The 22,332-nt window shown below is 42.7% G+C and overlaps 1 protein-coding gene across 1 annotated transcript in view; it reads left to right on the top strand.

Moving 5' to 3' along the window:
• Window positions 1-22,332, top strand: part of CAMK1D (calcium/calmodulin dependent protein kinase ID) — a 367,156-nt gene that overhangs the window by 331,755 nt on the left and 13,069 nt on the right. Inside the window, exons 6-7 of the mRNA XM_060778236.2 lie at window positions 18,707-18,782; window positions 20,935-21,047. Of these exons, the coding sequence (XP_060634219.2) occupies window positions 18,707-18,782; window positions 20,935-21,047 (189 nt within the window). The remainder of the gene's footprint in view (window positions 1-18,706; window positions 18,783-20,934; window positions 21,048-22,332) is intronic.

A 22,332-nucleotide genomic window follows, 5' to 3' on the forward strand; every position in this document is an offset into this window, starting at 1 on the left:
TCTGGAGAACAAGTTCTATGAAGAGCGGCTTAAAGAGCTGGGCATGTTTAGCCTGAAGAAGAGAAGGCTGAGAGGTGATATGATAGCCATGTATAAATATGTGAGAGGAAGTCACAGGGAGGAGGGAGCAAGCTTGTTTTCTGCTTCCTTGGAGACTAGGACACAGAACAATGGCTTCAAACTACAAGAAAGAAGATTCCATCTGAACATGAGGAAGAACTTCCTGACTGTGAGAACAATAATAAAGTTTTATATATAGAATTCAGTGCCTTATATGGTTCTTTTATAGCTTCTTTCAAGTCCTAGTCACCTCCTGATTTCATTACTGCTGTCTCCACTCTACACCTTCACTGTACACTATTTTCAAAGTGCATTATCCCAAAATTATAATGTGAACTGTATCTAAAACATGGGGTGACAAATTCTACAGTATATATTTATACACATCCCAATTTCCTATTTTACAGATCTAGTAATTATTAACTTTTTCGTATTTGAAGTATTCCTTATTTTGACATTTAGTCATCTTGTTCTAAGTCTTGGTCCAACTCCCATTTGAAGTGGATTTTTAAACATTTCAGTAGGGTATCGCTGAGCCTTTGATACACATTTTTAATTTTCTTATTCCAAAGTGTTTGGACTTTCATCCTGACAGGCAATTTCACTGTTTCTGATTTGTCAGAATCCAGCTGAGAATCTAGTTTATTTATTCTTTTCAACCTTACATGCTGAAATTGGCAATACAGATATATTCCTTTTATTAACTCATCCTGCTGGGCAATGTTAAGACTTCTGTGCTGGCTACTGAAGACAGAAATAGTCCTGAACTTGCATTTATGTATATACTGTGGCATTGAAATTATCTTAACCTTATTTCCTTGATGGCAGTTTCTGCCCTTATCTGCCCCATCATGGAAGTTACTTTGATTTCTATTGTAACACACACTAAGAGAAAAACTAATGCATTCTCTGTTGCTGGAAGAGAATGCATTAGTTTTTAATCTCTGTTGCCAAATCTCATTAATCTCTGTTGCCAAAGAGCACAATTATTTGTTAAGCATTTTTTTGTCATGTCAAGAGTGACTTGAGAAACTGAAAGTCACTTCTGGTGTGAGAGAATTGGCCATCTGTAAGAACGTTGTGCAGGGGATGCCCGGATGTTTTGATGTTTTACCATCCTTGTGGGAGGCTTCTCTCATGTCCCTGCATGAGAAGATGGAGCTGATAGAGGGAGCTACTCCACGATCTCCCCAGATTCGAAGCTGTGACCTTTTGGTCTTCAGTCCTGCCGGCACAGGGGTTTAACCCACTGCGCCACCGGAGGCTCCTTGATAAGCATTGATAAAGATAGAGAGATACAGATAATTCTCCCAGTCTCCCAAACCAGGCTTGTAGCATCTACTGTTGCAACCCCGAGTCTACCAACTGGAGGCAGATGGAAATATGTTAAGAATTATTGGGTTGTTGTAGGTTTCCCCCCCCCCCCCCCCCGAAATTTTTCAGGTTAAAAAAAATAACCTGGTTTACTCATGAATTTTAACTGGTTAACCAAATCCCCATGCTAAATTTATGAGATGCAAAAAATTAAGAGTCCCTCCAGAACTGCAAGCACTATCTCAAGCAAATATTGACAATTTGTTCACACTGTCATTACTTGCAGCAATAGCCGATGTAGTGAAGCAACCAAGTTGGGGGGGGGGGTTGTATGCTCTCATTAAGGAGGCCAGACTTGGTGGAGGTGGTTGACAGGGGCGGAGCTGCAGGCTATTGAAGGCTGCTCTGCCCCCTGCTGTGCTCTTCGCTTCAACGTTACCCTAACCCCCCTCAGAAATTTTCAACCCCCCCCCCTGGAAATTTTCAAACCCCCCTCCCCACAATTTTCAACCCTCCCTGAAATTTTCAACCCTCCCCGAAATTTTCAACCCTCCCCGAAATTTTTTTCTGGCTACGGCCCTGCTTGCAACCGTTATGCTTAAGTGCCTGTGTTTTTGAGAACTACAGATATAAACATCTTTGTTCTTTGTCAACAAACAACTGTCTCAGTGTGCCTCTATAAGAAGAAGTATCCATAGCAAGTTAGGGAAACAGAGTTCCCAGATTGGTGCCAGCAAATACTTAGAAGAATCTTAATAATATCCACCTCAGTGTCCTGCGCCCAGGGTTTGAATTCAGAACCAATTCAGCTTACTTTCAATACACTAGTCAAACAAAAACTGAAAACCCCTTTTGACTTTGATGGTAGCCTGTTTCCTTAGTAAAATCTCCTCAGGATATTATTAATTGGTGGCAGCATGTTACATTAATTGGTGGCAAAGGCCTGAAGATTATTCTGCCTCTCTCAAATCAGTTTTAGGTGCCCTAAGCTTTTGCATGTATTTGTGGCAGTGGTGGGATGGCTGAGTAAAGCCCCCCCCTGCCAGAAGATTTTTGGATTTGCCCTGAGTATGTGGAGTCACCGTCTTGCCATGTCCGGAGTTCGCGGTCAGGCCCTCAATTGGTTCAACTCATTTCTCCGAAACCAGAGCCAATGTGTGGAGTATATGGATCAAGTCTCTGAAAGATCTCCCCTCCTATGTGGGGTACTCCAAGGTGCAATTCTCTCCCCTCTTCTCTTCAACATCTACGTTAGACCTCTTGCTAGTTTGGCTTGGAGCTTCGGCCTAGACTGCTATCAATATGCGGACGACACCCAACTCCTTCTGCGTTTGGGGCCTGGAGCAATGTCAATACCAGACAATTTCACCTTATGTCTGGATGCTCTGTTGAACTGGCTACGTGCTAGTAGACTGAATGTGAACCCGGCGAAGACTGAGATTCTCTGGCATAGCCGCTTGATTGGTCTGACCCATTTGCTACCCACCTTCGATGGTGCTGCCCTATCTCCTTCGCCTACCGTTAAGAGCTTGGGTGTTGTTTTGGATTCGCAGCTGACAATGGAAGCTCAGGTCGCTGCTGCCAGCAAACAGGCCTTTTTCCATCCACAACAAGTGAGGCAATTGGCACCCTACCTATCTGATGAGGCTCTGGCAACAGTCATCCATGCCATGGTCACGTCTAGGCTGGACTATTGCAATGCCCTGTATGTTGACCTTTCGATGTCTACAACCCGAAAGCTCCGTATTGTTCAGAATGTGGCAGCCAGGCTACTCACAAGAACACCCATGAAATGCCATATAACACCAGTGTTGCGGCATTTGCATTGGCTTCCAACTGATTACCGTGGTTTATATAAGATGCTAGTTCTGACCTTTAAAATTCTTTATGGCCAGGGTCCATCATATCTTAGGGACCGTCTCTCATTCTCCCATCATCGGAGGTCGCAACGACCATCCCAATGTGACTTACTTTATATACCGAGTCCTAGAGAAGTGCACTTGGAAAGGACCAGACGCAGAGCTTTTTCTATTTCTGCCCCTGCCTTGTGGAATTCCTTGCCGCCCTACATGAGAGCCATGCGTGACTTAGGGCCTTTTACCCTAGCACTTAAGACCTGGCTTTTTACTAGAGCTTTTGATCTATGTTAATTTTATCAATATCTGTATGTATGTATTTTTATCCTTTACAATTTAGCTTGTAAATCATCTAGAGCATCTTGGATGGAGGGCAATTAATAAGTAATTAAATTATGATAATGATGATGATGATGATGATGATTTAAAAACACACGTTGTTTTACAGTCTTCAACTCCCAGAAATCTGAACAGCTGGTAAACCAGCTGGGATTTCTGGGATTTGTAGGCCAAAACACCTGGGGACCCAGAAGTTGAGAACCACTTCCCTATCAAGTTTGAGCATAAGACTATTAGAAAGTTTATTGTGATTTGGTCTGTTCCACCATTAAGCATTCCTAAGTCATATTTTGCAAGAATGAACTAATAAACAGCATCTGGCGTATATCTCTGTAATGGACCAATTGCCAGGAATGTTCTCTAAATTGTTCTGAGAAAATGAACTGCATTTGATTATGATTTACATGGCACATTGCTGATTAACTACGCATCTATAACCTTGTTTCACATGAATTGTTACTTCTTCGAGAAATAGGCAGTTTGGTTTTATTCTGTTGTAATTTGTTGTTTGGGCTTGGCCTCATGTAAGCCACTCCGAGTCCCCATCGGGGAGATGGTGGCGGGGTATAAATAAAGATTATGAGCCCCCGGTGGCGCAGTGGGTTAAACCCTTGTGCCGGCAGGACTGAAGACCGACAAGTCACAGGTTCGAATCCGGGGAGAGGCGGATGAGCTCCCTCTATTATTATTATTATTATTATTATTATTATTATTACTTTATTTGTACCCCGCTAGCATCTCCCAAGGGATTCGATGCGACTTACAACAGGCCGGAGCCCAACACAATACAACAATACAATACATAGCAAATAAAACAGTTAAAGCAGAAAACAATAACAGTAGCAGTACAACAGGACATTATTAAAAACTGAGCCGGCCAGGAGTAGGGTACAAGATGAAAAGTGCTGAAGTGTCGGAGGGATATGGGATTAAAATATAAGTGCAGTGTGCGGTGAGGGTGATTTTGACTCTACTAAAGTGCTTCTGGGCTTTGGTAGTGGGGTTCCTAATCTGAGAAGGCACGTTGGAACAGCCAGGTTTTCAGGTTCTTTCTGAAAACCACCAAGGTAGGTGTCAAGACCCAGGCGGACCAGCAAGGCAGAACAGCAGTTAAAGAGTTAACAGAAGGTCTTTAATGTCAATTAACACATGAAAAAGGGCTCTTAAAAGCAGAGCAATAAACACAAAAGAGCTTGCAGCCAGCAAGAATGTAAATAAACAAAGGTCCAGGCAGTCAGCACTGCGAAAAGGAAAGCAAGAATAACACAGGCAAAAGGCTTGAAGTCAGCGTCGAAACTCAGTCAATTCCGAAGTCCAAACAAATCATTAAGCAGTAATCAGCATGAGGAGCCGTCCAACGAAGTCACAGGGGATAAGCAGGAGCGTAGAGTGGTCAAGGCAGTCCAAGGGTCAGGGCAGGAGATAAGACTCACGATTCCAATTCCGGCAAGGTCGTCAGCACAGTCAGGAAGCCACGAAGCTGTAAGCAGGAACTCAAGGCAAGAATTTAGGAACAAGGCACACGGAAACACGACACTTTGAACTCTGCAACTAGACTGCTCCCAAGCTACTCCTTAAATCTCATCAGAGTCACTGGATTCTCCTCCAGGTGCATCCATTTCCACAGGTGAATCACGACTTCTCCATTGCTGCCATTCTGCACTTCGGACTGCATCCTGCGAAGCAGTATCTGAAACCCAAGTGTCTGTGAAACCATGGAACTCATCGCTGGAAGTTGGAGCATTAACCACATCTAACACTTCTTGGACCCTGGTCCAATCCAGCTCTTCATCCTCGCTGTCAAACTCCCCGCAATCTGCTACATCTTTAAGCCGTTTGGAAATAGATTCCCCATCACTGTCTGAGCTGCGTGCTACTCACTTTACACCATCCTCCACTTCCATTTCCTCACGAGTAAACCCCTCAAAGTCTTCCTCATCCGTAGGCTCTAAGAACAATTCCCTAATGCGCTTCAGCTGTTGCTGAGCGTCTTCTTCTTCCAAGCCTCATTTCCTCCTACTATCACTAGTAGCTACATGAGGCACACGCTGAGTTACAACAGTAGGGGCCTGTCTGAGATCTTTCGGAAGGGCATTCCAGAGGCGGGGGGCCACCAAGAGAAGGCCCTGTCCTGCGTCCCCACCAAACGCGCCTGCGACGCGGGCGGGATCACGAGCAGGGCCTCTCCTGATGATCGGAGTGAGCGTGTGGGTTTGTAGACTGTGATGCGGTCTCGCAGGTAGGGTGGTCCCAAACCGTTCAGGGCTTTGTAGGTAAGCACCTGCACCTTAAATTGGGCTCGGAAAATAAACGGCAGCCAGTGGAGCTCCTTAAACAGAAGGGTTGACCTCTCTCTGTAATGGGCCCCCGTTAGCATCCTGGCTGCTGCCCGTTGGACCAATTGGAATTTCCGAGCCGTTTTCAAGGGCAGCCCCACGTAGAGCGCATTGCAGTAATCCAGTCTAGAGGTGACTAAGGCATGGACCACCCCGGCCAGATCAGCCTTCGCGAGGTACGGGCGCAGCTGGCGCACAAGTCTCAGTTGTGCAAAAGCCCTCCCGGCCACCGCCGACGCCTGAGCCTCAAGCGTGAGCAATGAGTCCAGGAGGACTCCCAAGCTGCGGACCTGTGGCTTCAGGGGGAGTGTAACCCCGTCCAACACAGGTTGCCACCCTATACCCCGGTCTGGTTTGCCATCGACCAGGAGGACCTCTGTCTTGTCGGGATTGATCTTCAGCTTGTTCGTCCTCATCCAGCTCCAGCTCCCTCTATCAGCTCCAGCTCCTCATGCGGGGACATGAGAGAAGCCTCCCACAAGGATGATAAAAAACATCAAATCATCCAGGCGTCCCCTGGGTAATGTCCTTGCAGACAGCCAATTTTCTCACACCAGGAGTCACTCCTGACACGACAACAACAATAAAGATTATTATTATTATGGAGTAGAGCCCAAGGTCTATACTGACCACATAACGCAGGTCAAGCTGCACTATTTGGCAGTGTAAATCTAGCCATGCTGCCCTAAATTTCCTTGGTGAAATGAAGGAAAAAGGGTCGGGGTAATTAAGAATGGGGTTTTGAGAGGTTCCTAGGCTAATAACCCTTTTTTTCAAGGTATGTTATTCTTGCATACTATTTTATTTCAACCCCACCCGCCAAATCAAAGAAGACAATGCAAGCTTGAAATCTATCTGCTCCTTTTTATAAGGTCTATATCCTCATGCAGAGAGAACATTCAAGAGTTGCGACAGTGTATGATCTCATACTCTGTTCTACAAATATGCATGTTAAAGGCATGCAAATAAGCAAATGGACCTGTACTGCTGCCCATAATGTGTTTTCACTTTCTCTAATGATATTCCGTGCGTGTAGAGGTCCTCTCTTCCAGAACCATTTTATTTTCTTCAAGCCAGTTACAAAGTTCAAACCTTGGTTTCTGTGCATCTTTCCAGAAGATGTCTCTTCAGCTTGGAGGATGCTTGTATTGTAGCCAACAATTATCAACAGTCACTGACTAAAGGAACATCTAGAGCCAATGAACCCATTTCTTCAACTAGTTCTAGGAACATAGATTGAATGTGAGCCCATCAAGAGGCAATTAAGTTGGAGAACACATGGTCCTTTTTGAACTGGACGTGTTGCAGCTTCAGTTCCAGTACTGTATTCTTGTGAAACATCATCTTTATTTATTCAACATCTTTATTAATGACTTAGATGAAGGGCTAGAAGGCATGATCATCAAGTTTGCAGATGACACCAAATTGGGAGGGATAGCCAATACCCCAGAGGACAGGAGCAGGATTCAAAACGATCTTTACAGATTAGAGAGATGAATGGCCAAAACTAACAAAATGAAGTTCAACGGTGACAAATGCAAAACACTCCACTTAGGCAGAAAAAAACGAAATGCAAAGATACAGAATGGAGGACAATGGGATTTTAGCCTGCATCAATAGGAGCATAGTGTCTATATCTAGGGAAGTCATGCTACCCCTCTATTCTGCTTTGGTTAGACCACACCTGGAATATTGTGTCCAATTCTGGGCACCACAATTGAAGAGAGATATTGACAAGCTGGAATGTGTCCAGAGGAGGGCGACTAAAATGCTCAAGGGTCTGGAGAACAAGCCCTATGAGGAGCGGCTTAAGGAGCTGGGCATGCTTAACCTGAAGAAGAGAGGAATGAGAGGAGATATGATAGCCATGTATAAATATGGACAATTTCAACAGAAAGGAGGAAACCATGAAAATGAAAAAATCTGGCTACCAGTATTAAAAAACTCTAAAAATGCAACAGCACAACAACAGAGAGGAAGCAGGCAGGGACATCTAATTACCTCTCAACAAAAGTTTGCTCCAAACACAGTCAGCCCATTGTATGCTAATCAAGGTGGTCAGTTGAAACATTCACACCTAGCTCCAGCAGAAAAGAGTCCTTTGTCTCACCCTGGTCATTCCACAGATATATAAACCCTTTTTCCTAGTTCCAACAGACCTCACTACCTCTGAGGATGCTTGCCATAGATGCAGGTGAAACGTCAGGAGAGAATGCCTCTAGACCATGGCCATACAGCCCGAAAAAACCTACAACAACCCAGTGATTCCAGCCATGAAAGCTTTCGATAATATACTCCATAAAATTGTTCATTGATACTATCCTTAGCTGACAAGGCAAACACAGAACTTCAAGAGCATTGATTCTCATAAATATTGGGTTACGTGGAATAGAGCAATAGTTTGACTCTATAGGGAAGTTTCTACATGCAAATTAAATAAACATAAAACCAATGGTAATGGACACCAACATATGTGCCATTTCTTTGCAACTCTTAGCACTTTTTTCAAGGAAAAGGATAACATGAAGTGGATAGCATGTACCTGCCACAATCCTATAAAGCTTCCCAATAGGAAGACATGGACTCATTTTATATACATCGATTTTTTCTGGTTGTACTGACAACCAAATGGCAGTCATAAAAAACCCATAGTAACAACAACAAACTCATAGTACTTATGTGTGTGTCAAAGCTAGTTATATTCCAACCCATAGTTCACCCTTCAGTTGCATAGGAAAAAATTTATTTGATGGTTAGAAATGAGCAGAGTCAATAGCACTAGCAGAAATAAATTAGTTTTCCATATTAAATCAGTCTCTCGAATGATCTCCCCCCCCTTTCCCCCCCCCCTCTCTTTCTCTTAGAGGACAGAACACCATATAAAGTGAGATTAGAAGGAAGGAAAAATAAAGAGGATGGATTTGAAATCATTTAGAAACCATTTATTATTTATGTTATTCATGTGAATTCTGGATTTCTGGGAAAAGCTTGTTTTGAAAATTTGAAATGTTTGGAGTAATCTTTGTTTTAGCCCACATTAGACAATACTCTGGGGTTTCAGGGTTAGTTTGAACAGATGGGCCAGTAGGCATGGTTCGGTTCGGTCAGAATCTTCTTAATTCAGAATATATTAGGAAAGATTTGCTTTTTGAAGCGATTTCAAAGTTTTTAAGGAAACTGGAAGTCCCTTTGCCCTTCCAAAGCTTTTTTCGCCATTTCTGTTACGAAGGAGTAAGTGATTCGGAAATTATTCAGCTTTTTCCCGCTTCTGGTCCCTGGCCTCGGCTGAAGCCAGAGAAGCCATTTTAAACCAGAGTGGATGAATTTCTTTCCTTTCCCCCCGTTTCTGTCTCAATCCTGGGAAGCCGTTTTTAACCAGAGTGGATGTATTTCTTCCCTTCCCTTTCCCCCCGCTTCTGTCTCAAGCCTGGGAAGCCATTTTAAACCAGAGTGGGTGAATTTCCTCCCTTTCCTTTTCCCCTGCTTCTGTCTCAATCCTGGGAAGCCGTTTTAAACCAGAGTGGATGTATTTCTTCCCTTTCCTTTCCCCCCGCTTCTGCCTCAAGCCAGAGAAGCCATTTTAAACCAGAGTGGATGAATTTCCTCTCTTTCCTTTCCCCCCGCTTCTGTCTCAAGCCTGGAAAGCCGTTTTAAACCAGAGTGGATGAATTGCCTCTCTTTCCTTTTCCCCTGCTTCTGTCTCAAGCTAGAGAAACCGTTTTTTAACCAGAGAAGGGTGAATTTCCTCCCTTTGCGCCCCCCCCCCCTTGCTTCTGGAGTAAAACAACTACTTTCAAAGCAAAGACCACCCAATGAAACAAGAAATAACACTTTCAAACCATTAAGGAAGGATTCTGAAGTCTTGGAAGTTTCAAAAAGTTTTGAACATTTTTTTTCTGTGAAAATCGGACTTGACTTTTGTTGTGTTTTATCTCACAATTCAGCAGCAAATCAGTCGCACAACTTCAGCGCTTTCCAGTAGCTTCTTCCTGCACAGTATTTTCAGTCAACTGCGCCCACAAACTGCAGTCACTCTGGAACTCTTTACAGGCACTTGAGCACAAGCCCGGCCATTGTCAGTTTTACTATTGTTTCCCCGTCCAATCCAGATGACACTACAAACTTACCACAGCACACGGTTATATCTTGTCTTAGCAGACAGGTTCCTTTAATACATTACACAGAGCCTTCGGCAAACAGCATCACAGCACAAGGAGAGGAAATACACTGTACATGACTTCCTTATATACAATTCTGTACATTTACACATAGCAATCTCTGATTGGTTCCCAACTCATTGACTTAACTCAAACCCAGGATTGCATCATTCACAATCACCTGGACTAGGCCAGAACACATTCCCCAAATGATTCCCTATATACAGTTAATGCATGACTCAGCATTTCCAATAGAAGCCTATTAGCAGTGCAAGACTCAGCTATATTACATTACAATACATTGTAAAACCTGACAACTTTAGAATCGAACCACCAGTGTCCCTTCCATCCGAAACGAGTTTTAAACCATTTTTTTTTTACCAAACAAGCTATGGGCCAGCTCTGATCCTAACTGGCCCACTGTCCACAGAGGCCACTGTTCTCATCCATTTCCCCCTACACTTTGTGGTTCAGGGAAAAGAGGATGGACTGGGCCCATGTTGTTCTTTTGTCACTGTGGCAGACAACCACGGAGCTCCAGAGAGCTAATAGCCATTGGCATCGTGCAATAGCCAGGCATTTTCTCAGAACTCTGTTGCAGTCTAGCAGTAAGTAGGGCCAAAATTGGGCGGTTTGGACTCCATCCTGCAACTGCTATGGGATGGAGTATACAAGGGTGTACCCTTAGGGCCAAGCTGGACTATTGCTACTCCAAATTAGGTGGCATGTGTAAATGCGCTCTATGGAACAGTATGAAATTGCTAATAATAAGGGTGATAGTGTGACTCAGAAGAGCTGTCTAATAAAGGAAACTGCAGAGAAAATCTAGGAATATATAACAGTAACAGCAGAACTAATGGAAGGCATAATCACATGGAATGACAAGAGTCATTTTGGTCTGTTTGTTCCAAGTTACCCAGGCAACAGGCTAAAGAGAAACGAGCCAGAGTGAAGAAGAGCAAGCAGCTACTGAAAATAAAAAGAAACAGAAAATGTATTGAAGTGGGAAGTGATTTAGGGCACAAGACATGTCAACACTGAGTTCAATCAGGCTTTCAGTTCAGTTCAGCCCTGCAGTAGCTAAACACTGATGGGGATGAACTGGGTTAACTATCCTGCAAAGCTCAAATCCTGATGCAAGATTCAGACAGTTAGGTTGGTTACCAAGTGGAACTGGCTGCAAGTGTCTTGACTGCTATTCTATGTTCTCGAGGCTCAAGCAGCCCAATGATACAGGATGGCAGTAGGTGATGTGTTGTGAGTTTATTCCGCCACCACACAGGGGTGGAGAGATATCTAGGATGGCAATGCAGTTCAGAGAAGCTGGACAATAATGAAGACACAATGCGAGCCTGATCTGGCATTGGACTCACATGTAGAAAAGGCTATGATAATGGCATTTAAATACTATAATGATAAAATGATGGTACACTATTTATTTATTATTATTTATTTACTTTATTTCTATACCGCTTTTCTCAGCCCTCGGGCGACTCAAAGCGGTGAACAACATCAGTACAAAACATCACAAAACAAGTATAGGGAAATTAAAACAATTATCACATAAATCATTAACATCAGTATAACAATCATTAGCGCCTCAACAGTAAAATCAGAATCCAGTCTCGTCATCCATTATTCTGTATTCCTATGTTCAATTACACTGTTTAATCAAATGCTTGTTCGAACAGCCAGGTCTTCACTTTCCTCCGAAACGCCAGCAGGGAGGGGGCCAATCTGATATCTGCAGGCACCACAGCCGAGGGGCCACCACTGAAAAGGCCCTGTCTCTCATCCCCACCAAGCACGCTTGTGATGCAGGCGGGACAGAGAGCAGGGCCTCCCCAGATTATCTTAGTGTCCTAGTCGGTTCATAGGAGGAGATGCGTTTGGAGAGGTAAGTAGGGCCAGAACCATTTAGGGCTTTATAGGCTAACGCCAGCACTTTGAATTGTGTCCGGTAGCAAACTGGTAGCAAACCCCAGCAACTACAACTTCCAAATGTCAAGATTCTATTTCCCCCAAACTCCACCAGTATTCACATTTGGGCATATTGAGTATTTGTATAGAGTTTGGTCCAGATCCATCATTGTTTGAGTCCACAGTGATCTCTGGATGTAGGTGAACTACAACTCCAAAAACAAAGGGCACTGCCCACCAAACCCTTCCAGTATTTTCGGTTGGTCTTGGGAGAACTGTGTGGCAAGTTTGGTTTGGTTCCATCGTTGGTGGGGTTCAGAATGCTTTTTGATTGTAGGTGAACTATAAATCCCAGCAACTACAACTCCCAAATGACAAAATCAATATTTTTTTTGAGTGAAGGACATACATTGGGTTGTTAGGTGTCTTGTGTCCAAATTTGGTGTCAATTTCTGAGGACCAAGATTTATTGGAAATTCTCAGGGTCAAGACCTTGCGTCTAACAGCAACCAGACGCAGAGCCTTTACAGCAGTGGCACCATCACTCTGGAATACTCTACCACCTGAAGTCCGTGCCTTGCGGGACCTATCAGCTTTCCACAGGGCATGTAAGACAGGCCTTTGATCTTTGATATTGTTGTTTTTAAATTGTTTTAAAATTGTGTTAGATTTTAGCCTGTTCTTGTAAGCCGCTCCGAGCCCCAGGGGAGTGGCAGCATATAAGTTTGAATAATAAATAAATAAATAAATTTGTCCAGTGCTTTTTGAGTTCTGTTAATCCCACAAACAAACATTACATTTTTATTTATATAGATGTTTTTAATCTGTGTTTTATTTGTAATTTTTGGGCTTGTCCCTTGTAAGCCGCCCTGAGTCCCCTTAGGGAGATGGTTGGCGGGGTATAAAAATAAAGTTATTATTATTATAATATTATTATTATGTTGTCTGCTTGAAGTAAGTGTGAATGTTGCAATTGGCCGCCTTTATTAGCATTAGGCCTTGCGGCTTCAAAACTTGGTTGGTTGCTGCCATTAGAGTTGTTGTGAAACACTAGGTTCTTGTGGCTTTTTTTGGGCTATAGGGCCATGTTCTACAGGCATTTCTCCTGACGTTTCGCCTGCATCTATGGCAAGCATCCTCAGAGGTAGTGAGGTCTGTTGGAATTAGGACAATGGGTTTATATATCTGTGGAATGGCTGGGGTGGGGCAAAGAGCTCTTCTCTGCTGGAGCTAGGTGTGAATGTTTCAACTGACCACCTTCATTAGCATTTGAAGGCCTGGCTGAGCCTGGGAAAATCTTATGTTGAGAGGTGTTAAGATGTGCCTGGTTGTTTCCTCTCTGCTGTTTTGCTGTTGTAATTTTAGAGTTTTTTTAATACTGGTAGCCAGATTTTGTTCATTTTCATGGTCTCTTCCTTTCTGTTGAAATTGTCCACATGCTTGTGGATTTCAATGGCTTCTCTGTGTAGTCTGACATGGTGGTTGTTGGTGTGGTCCAGCATTTCTGTGTTCTCAAATAATATGCTGTGTCCAGGCTGGTTCATCAGGTGCTCTGCTATGGCTGACCTCTCTGGTTGAAGTAGTCTGCAGTGCCTTTCATGTTCCTTGATGCGTGTCTGGGCACTGCATTTGGTGGTCCCTATGTAGACTTGTCCACAGCTGCATGGTACACGGTAGACTCCTGCAGAGGTGAGAGGATCCCTCTTGTCCTTTGCTGAACGGAGCATTTGTTGGATTTTCTTGGTGGGTCTGTATATAGTTTGTATGTTGTGCTTCCTCATCAGCTTCCCTATGCGGTCAGTGGTTCCCTTGATGTATGGCAGGAACACTTTTCCACTGGGTGGATCTTCATCTTGACTCTCGTGGCTTGTTCTTGGTCTTGCAGCTCTTCTGATGTCTGAGGTGCAGTATCCATTGGCCTGGAGAGCCCAGTTGAGGTGGTTCAGTTGTTGTGAAACACTTTTTCAAGTTTCCAAAAAGTCTGGGGTTTTTGTTTTGAGATCTTTTTTTCTCTCCTCCGTTTGGCAGGAACTCAATGGCCTTCCATCATTCTTGTTTTTATTTGCAGTGCACTGATCTGATAGATGACAATTATGAATATGATTCACACTTTTAAAAATAAAAACTCCTTAAAACGTTAACATTTCAAATTGTAAATGCGGGTGGCAATCAGAGGTGGATCATATCCATTAACTGGTGGATTGCAGGCCTCCCTCAGCCATCTGTTAGCTGTTCATTTTCAAACATTTGGGATGGGGGAGAAGGAATAGAGCTTCCAGAAGGTACCTTTTTGACTACAGGGCCCAGAATTCCTGAGGCAGCTTGGGGACATACTGGCTGAAGGATTCTAAAATTTTAATAAAAATAATTTCTTCCAAGTCTGGAGCAACATAATCACTTTTTTCACTTCCCTCGGAATATTTGACACTGCTTTCTAGTCTGAATTTTATTATGGCCTAACTTCAGTTCCAAGTTTCATCATGACTGGGTTTTTGTAGGTTTTTCTCGGCTATATGGTCATGTTCTAGAGGCATTTTTTCCTGACGTCAGGAGAAAATGCCTCTAGAATCATAGAATCATAGAATCAAAGAGTTGGAAGAGACCTCATGGGCCATCCAGTCCAACCCCCTGCCAAGAAGCAGGAATATTGCATTCAAATCACCCCTGACAAATGGCCATCCTGCCTCTGCTTAAAAGCTTCCAAAGAAGGAGCCTCCACCACACTCCGGGGCAGAGAGTTCCACTGCTGAATGGCTCTCACAGTCAGGAAGTTCTTCCTAATGTTCAGATGGACTCTCCTCTCTTGTAGTTTGAAGCCATTGTTCTGCGTCCTAGTCTCCAAGGAAGCAGAAAACAAGCTTGCTCCCTCCTCCCTGTGGCTTCCTCTCACATATTTATACATGGCTATCATATCCCCTCTCAGCCTTCTCTTCTTCAGGCTAAACATACCCAGCTCGTTAAGCCGCTCCTCATAGGGCTTGTTCTCCAGACCTTTTATCATTTTAGTCGCCCTCCTCTGGACACATTCCAGCTTGTCAATATCTCTCTTGAATTGTGGTGCCCAGAACTGGACACAATATTCCAGATGTGGTCTAACCAAAGCAGAATAGAGGGGTAGCATTACTTCCTTAGATCTAGACACTATGCTCCTATTGATGCAGGCCAAAATCCCATTGGCTTTTTTTGCCGCCACATCACATTGTTGGCTCATGTTTAACTTGTTGTCCAAATTAAACATGAGCCAACAACTGGCCATATAGCGCAGAAAAACCTACAACAACCCAGTGATTCCGGCCATGAAAGCCTTCAACAATTCATCATGATTGTTCTTTTCTCACAACAGTAATTGTTACTGGCTATCTTTGGAACTTCCTGTTTCACATTACACTAGTGGTTCTCAACCTTTCTAATGCAGTGACCCCCAAATAAAGTTCCTCGTGTTGTGGTGACCCCCTAACCATATTTTCGTTGCTACTTCATAAATAATTTTGCTACTCTTATGAATTCTAATGCAAATATCTAATATGCAGGATGTATTTTCATTGTTACAAATTGAACATAATTAAAGCATAGTGATTAATCACAAAAAAAAATGTTTAGGGGAGTATGGATAATTGATGATGGGATTTGCAGTACCTTCAACCAATTCAGCTCTGACTTCTACAAACCACTGAGATCCCCCACGAATTACAGACCTGGACCAAACTTGGCACATAGAACTCCCATAACCAACAGAAAATACTGGAGGAGTTTGGGAGGAGTTGACAGTGATTTATGGGAGATGTAGTTCACCTACATCCGGAAAGCACTGAGAACCCAAATGACTATGGATCTGGACAAAACTTGGCATGAATACTCAATATGCCCAAATTTGAAAAATGGTGGAATTTGGGGGAAATGGATCTTGACATTTGGGTGTTGTACTTGCTGGGATTTATAGTTCCTCAGCCAAAAAAAGGGCATTCTGAACTCCAACAAAAATGGAATTGAAGAAGCTTGGCATACAGAACTCCCATAACCAACAGAAATTACTGGAGAGGATTGGGGTACCTTGGCATTTTGGAGCTGTTGGGATATATAGTCCTCTCCCATCCCAAAGCATTCTGAACTCATGCAGCCATGCAATGCACTCCAACTTGGCACAGAGAATTCCCATGGTGAACAGAAAATACTGGAGATAACTGTGATACATAGACCTTGGCAACTGCTGGGATATATAGTCCTCTCCCATCCCAAAGCATTCTGAACTCATGCAGCCATGCAATGCACTCCAACTTGGCACAGAGAATTCCCATGGTGAACAGAAAATACTGGAGATAATTGTGATACGTAGACCTTGGCAACTGCTGGGATATATAGTCCTCTCCCATCCCAAAGCATTCTGAACTCATGCAGCCATGCAATGCACTCCAACTTGGCACAGAGAATTCCCATGGTGAACAGAAAATACTGGAGATAATTGTGATACGTAGACCTTGGCAACTGCTGGGATATATAGTCCTCTCCCATCCCAAAGCATTCTGAACTCATGCAGCCATGCAATGCACTCCAACTTGGCACAGAGAATTCCCATGGTGAACAGAAAATACTGGAGATAACTGTGATACATAGACCTTGGCAACTGCTGGGATATATAGTCCTCTCCCATCCCAAAGCATTCTGAACCCATGCAGCTATGCAATGCACTCCAACTTGGCACAGAGAATTCCCATGGTGAACAGAAAATACTGGAGATAACTGTGATACATAGACCTTGGCAACTGCTGGGATATATAGTCCTCTCCCATCCCAAAGCATTCTGAACTCATGCAGCCATGCAATGCACTCCAAATTGGCACAGAGAATTCCCTTCCCCCCCCCCCCCCCCCATAGACAGATGGCCAGGCATGAGGACGGCATGAAGAGTTTTACTCACATTGCGGTCTAACAAAGTGTGAGTCTTGTTCCCCCGTTCCTTTGCCTCCAAAGCTCCTCCTCCTGACTACCCACATTTCTGTGGGAAGAGCAAGAGGAGGAGCCTTCCAGGAGTGCCATGTGGCTGCCTCCGGGAGTCGGCAGCCATTTTGGAGGGGGCGGAGCCAGCCAAGGCACCTTGGCGACCCCCAGAAAATGGCCTAACGACCCCCCCAGGGGTCGCGACCCCCAGGTTGAGAAACGCTGCATTACACATTTCCCAAATACGTGGTCATTCCCCTTATTCATTGTTTCCACTTTATTGTTGCGCCAATTTCATGTCTAAACTCATCTGGAGTAGAAAATAATCTGTAGTTCAGCGACTGCATACAGAAGGTCCCCGGTTAAATCCTTGAGATCTCCAAGTAGGGATCAAAACGATTCCTATGTAGAATCTTTTTTAAAAGAATTTCATTCGGTTTTATAAAGAATACAATGAAAGAGTGAGAACAATAAAGTATAAGAAAGTGAGGGGGGGAAGATAAAGATAAAAACACATTCTACAAAAAATACTCCCACAAGAAGCAAAATGGGGGGGGGGGGGAGGCAAAAACATAAAAAAAAACACACCAAAAAAGAGAGGTGACTTCCATTCCATCTTCTTGGTTATTATTTTCTTATTACTCAAAAAATATTTTCCTTACTAAAATAAGATGGTAAAATTGTCTCTCTTGTTTTTTATTTTCTCCCATTGTCCAGATAGTCTTGAAGATCGTCCCAATTCATTCTTCTCATTATCTTGCCTGTGTTTTTCTTCAACAAAAAAGTCAGTTTGTCCATATTCGGACTGTGGTTTGCATCTGATTAACAATCATTTTAGGCGACAAAAAAAACCAGTCCCAACAAACTATTTTATTAGGCCTGGGTAACAACGGAAAAATTTGTTTCTAAAATCGATTCGTTTTTTGGGGTTTTTTGCGTTTCGATATTTAAAAGAATTCCGAATTTTTTTTAAAAAAAGTTCGATATTTACGAAATTTCGTAAATGGTAAAAAAATTACAAAACAATAACGAAACAATAACGAAACAATAACGAATCTATTCGTTAATGGCGGACGCGACCGCGCAATACGCTAAAAAACCTCCAAATGGGACAGGGGGAACTTCTGAAGCTTCCCTCTCCCTCTGTTGTTGACTGTTGGTGTGATATTATAATTTTTTTTCACTAATTAAACAAAAAACAACTATAAAACTTGCCCCAGATATGCGGAAATAATAACGAAACGACCTCAAACCAATAACGAAACGAATACATAACGAAATGCAAAGCATTTACGAAACGAATTGAAAAATTCGTTTCGTTTTTAAGCTGCTCCAGAATCGTTCGTTATCGCTTCATTAACAAAAAAAATAACGAATTTTTAACGAATTACGAATTAACGAAACGAAACCGCCCAGCCCTATATTTTATGACTTGTTGAGAGATTTAAACACAGACTTAGTATACATATGCTCTGCAAGTGTTACCTTAAATTATATTATGCATTGTAAAAGAGGAGAAGCTTGGCTTGTTGTACATTAGTCTTTGGAGTAACAGTGCTCTTACTATTTTAAACACAGAGACATGTCATAGAGACATGTATTCTTATACAAACACCTGTAAACAATCTCCAATGTTTGGAGGGCTCATAATTCAATTATTCTGTTTCAGTGGCAATGAAACAAGGTAGGTGAACAATGTATTCGAATGACAATTCTTGAGTTCGTGGATTGGACACATTTGTTGGATTTTACCTTATTTATTGACTATTATTATCATTTCTTATTACAGCTCCAGAAGTGCTTGCACAGAAACCCTACAGCAAAGCTGTAGACTGTTGGTCCATTGGAGTTATTGCATATATTCTGTAAGTGCTATAAAAGTTGTGTCAATGATTTCGTGAATAACACTATGTAACACGATTTTTGTTTTGCCATTTCCTGATTGGTTCTTTCATAAAAACATTAAAACATTTTTTAAACTGCAAATTTGTGGGATATCCTGTAGCACATTTCACTTTAGTTTTTCATTGACTATCTCATTGAATCCCAACCCATTCATCAAAAACATTCTGGCGTCCCCTGGGCAATGTCCTTGCAGACAGCCAATTCTCTCACACCAGAAGCGACTTGCAGTTTCTCAAGTCACTCCTGACATGACAAAAGAAAACAATTCAACCACAAAAATGAAGCAAGCAGAGGGAGGCTGAGGGTGAACAAAGCACGTGTGCCAGGTGAGAGGCAGCTTTTCTCCATTAGGATAATATTTTTCCTAATTTTGGGTCAAGAAACATGTTTGTATGGCCTTGAATTACGTAGTCTGTTACAATATTGCCCCCTTCCCAGGAAAATGGGGCAACTTACAGGGAGCGGTCAACCCACCTGTTCAAGAAGCTCCACTGGCTGCCGTTTATTTACTGGTCCCAATTCAAGGTGCAGGTTATCACCTATAAAGCCCTAAACGGTTAGGGACCCGCCTACCTTCGTGACCGTATCTCCCTCCATGAACCATCTCGGGCCCTCCGTTCTTCTGGGGAGGCCCTTCTTTCGCCCCTGCCAGTCTCACAGACTTGCCTGGTGAGTACAAGGGAGAGAGCTTTTTCCTCTGTGGCTCCCCGACTCTGGAACTCATTACCTGGAGAGATTAGGAAAACCCCTACCCTAGAAACCTTTAAAAAGAACCTTAAAACCTGGCTCTTCCGCTGCACATTTGATGAATAGATTTACATTCTCCCTCTAGTGTTTAGCCTCAATGTTTTTTGTCATTGGAGTACATTCCCCCTTTGTGGGAAAGCTTGGTTCCACGACCTCCACTATCTCCTCCACAAATAATCTGTTTCTGTTTTTTAATCTCGTCTGAGTTTTTAATCTGCTTTTAATCAGCCTTTCTTTTATCCATTACATTTAGCTTTCCCATTGTTATTGTGATTGTGCTTATTGTAATCTTATATTGCTATGTTTTCATTTTTTTATGTAATTATGAGGGGTATTTTTAAAGTAAGGTCCGTTTCAACATAAGTACACAACGAAAGTTTATTTCAAAAAAGTAAATTTATTTTCAGAAAGTACATACTTCACTCTATTTTTCGACATAGTTGCCAAGTTTGTTCAAACACTTATCATACCTCTGAACCAATTTTAAAATACCCTCTTTATAAAAACTTGCTGCCACCAAAAGCCACCAAATCGTCTGTAATCAAAGAAGGGCAACCGGAGCGGTCCTCATCATGGACGTTGTCACGGCCATCTTTGAATTGTCGTACCCACTTACGCACTTTGCTTTCACTCATAACAGTATCACGGTACACTTCACAAATCTGTCGATGAATTTCTGCAGCAGGCAGGTTCCTTGCTGACAAAAACAGTATCACTGAGGGAACCTCACATGCGGAGGGTGAGTTGATAGTCTTAAACATTTTTAAAGCACAGAACAGAACCGTACAGGTTAGCTACAGAGTGGAAACTGAGCACAGTTTTTCCTGAGGCATGCCGGTACACAACGCACGCGCTCGTTGCGGTATGCGTGCGAACTACTAGTGTCTACAACAAAACGGACCTTACTTAAAAAATACCCTTCGTACGTTATTATTGTTTGTTATTTGCGTTTTCGGTTTTATTTTATGTAATTGTTGTTTGGGCTTGGCCTCATGTAAGCCGCACCGAGTCCCCATCGGGGAGATGGTGGCGGGGTACAAATAGTTTATTATTATTATTATTATTATTATTATTATTATTATATGCTAAATCCTGCTTCTCTTTGATGGATATTGATGTTTTTCCTCAGAAAAAAGACAAATATGTCATTTTATTTTGGTTACATGGTCTGGGTTGCATATAGTTTGTGCTTAGTATATCTGCATTGGAAGGCTAATAAAACAGTTGGAACCTTGGAACAGTTGGAACTATGACCAATTCTTAAATTCTTGATTGGGAGAAGAAAATACCATGAAAGAATTCTGAAGTATATCTTTGGTGTTCTTTGTAGACTGAATATGTCATGCTTTTTATGTTGTCTTTTAGTCTCTGTGGGTATCCTCCCTTCTACGATGAAAATGACTCCAAGCTTTTTGAGCAAATCCTTAAGGCAGAATATGAGTTTGATTCTCCATATTGGGATGATATCTCTGACTCTGGTAAGGAAAAAAGTATAATAATTAATCAAATGTTCATTTGTTCATACTTTTAAAACATCTGACATTATGTTAGAAGATAGACTTTCTTTCTCCTCCCAACTACATTTCCCATTATTACATTTCACTTGTCTTTCAACCTTCATATTTAAATATGCATCTTATAATATGATAAAGACTCAATGTATTTGTGTGGACTAGTAGTCTGTTCAGAATGGGATGCAGACATGCAGAGTACAGTCGAGTTTCTATATTTGCGGGTTTGACGTTCCTGGATTTGATTTTTCATGGATTTGCCACCACCCTTCCAAAGCCGCCATCCCCTTTCATGAAACCTAATCCACATTCCCACAACAGCTTCAGAATGAGTTAGCAACAACATCACCATGGCTGTCATCAGTCATCTCCAAATCCAATTTTTGTGGGCTTTGACCAGAACTTCCTGGCCTCTCTTTCCCATAACTGGGGTCCATGTAGTGCATGTGGAGATACACAATGGATAGAAGGAAGCCAGCAGGGCAGCTGGGCCAATTAGTAGCGAGACCATGGGGAGCACAGAGGAAGTGGACTCTCTTCCCTCTTTGCTACTCACTCTCCCTTCCTCTTCCTTCTGAACCTGGGACACATATGAAGATGCCAGTTGCAGTGGAAGGAAATAGTTTGAGAGGGCAACTAGAGCAAATCACAGAGAACCTGGCCAGTAGAACTTTTTTCCTCCCTTGCCTGCTGACCACTGCCTCCCTCTTGGCCCTTAGGCATCTTTGTACTCTGTCTCTTTCTCTGCCCACCTATCTTTCCTGCCTTTTCTTTCCACAACTAGAACACACAAAGAAATAGGCTGTGAGAGCAATTGAGCCCTCTGGGGACCACATTAATGACTGTGGCACTCCTCCCCCTTGTCATGATGCCAGGGCTTTGCCAATATGTAGGCAGAGATGAACCAAACTCCCAGTTTGTGTTAAACAATTCAATTAAAGCACCACTTACTTTCTGGCTGTTTTAATAGTTCAAAACAGCCAGAAAGAATATAAAACAAATCTGACAGCAAACGCTGTTGCAGGTTCAAGATAACACCTTAGTCAAAAGGTCCAGTCCAGTGGTCAAATGCCGAGAGTTCAATGAGCAAGTCCAGGGATCAAGAATCTATACCCTAGTCAAAAACCAGTCCAAAGATTCAAGGTTCCAGGGTTCCAAGGGTTCAAGAGACAGGTCAGAATTCTCCCAAAGCTCAGTCCCAAGGCTAGCTCTTTATATCCAGATACACCTAGCTGCAACCTATCTCTTTCAT

Source organism: Anolis sagrei, chromosome 5 (assembly GCF_037176765.1).
Source record: "Anolis sagrei isolate rAnoSag1 chromosome 5, rAnoSag1.mat, whole genome shotgun sequence".
In the NCBI taxonomy this organism is placed as follows: Eukaryota; Metazoa; Chordata; class Lepidosauria; order Squamata; family Dactyloidae; genus Anolis; species Anolis sagrei.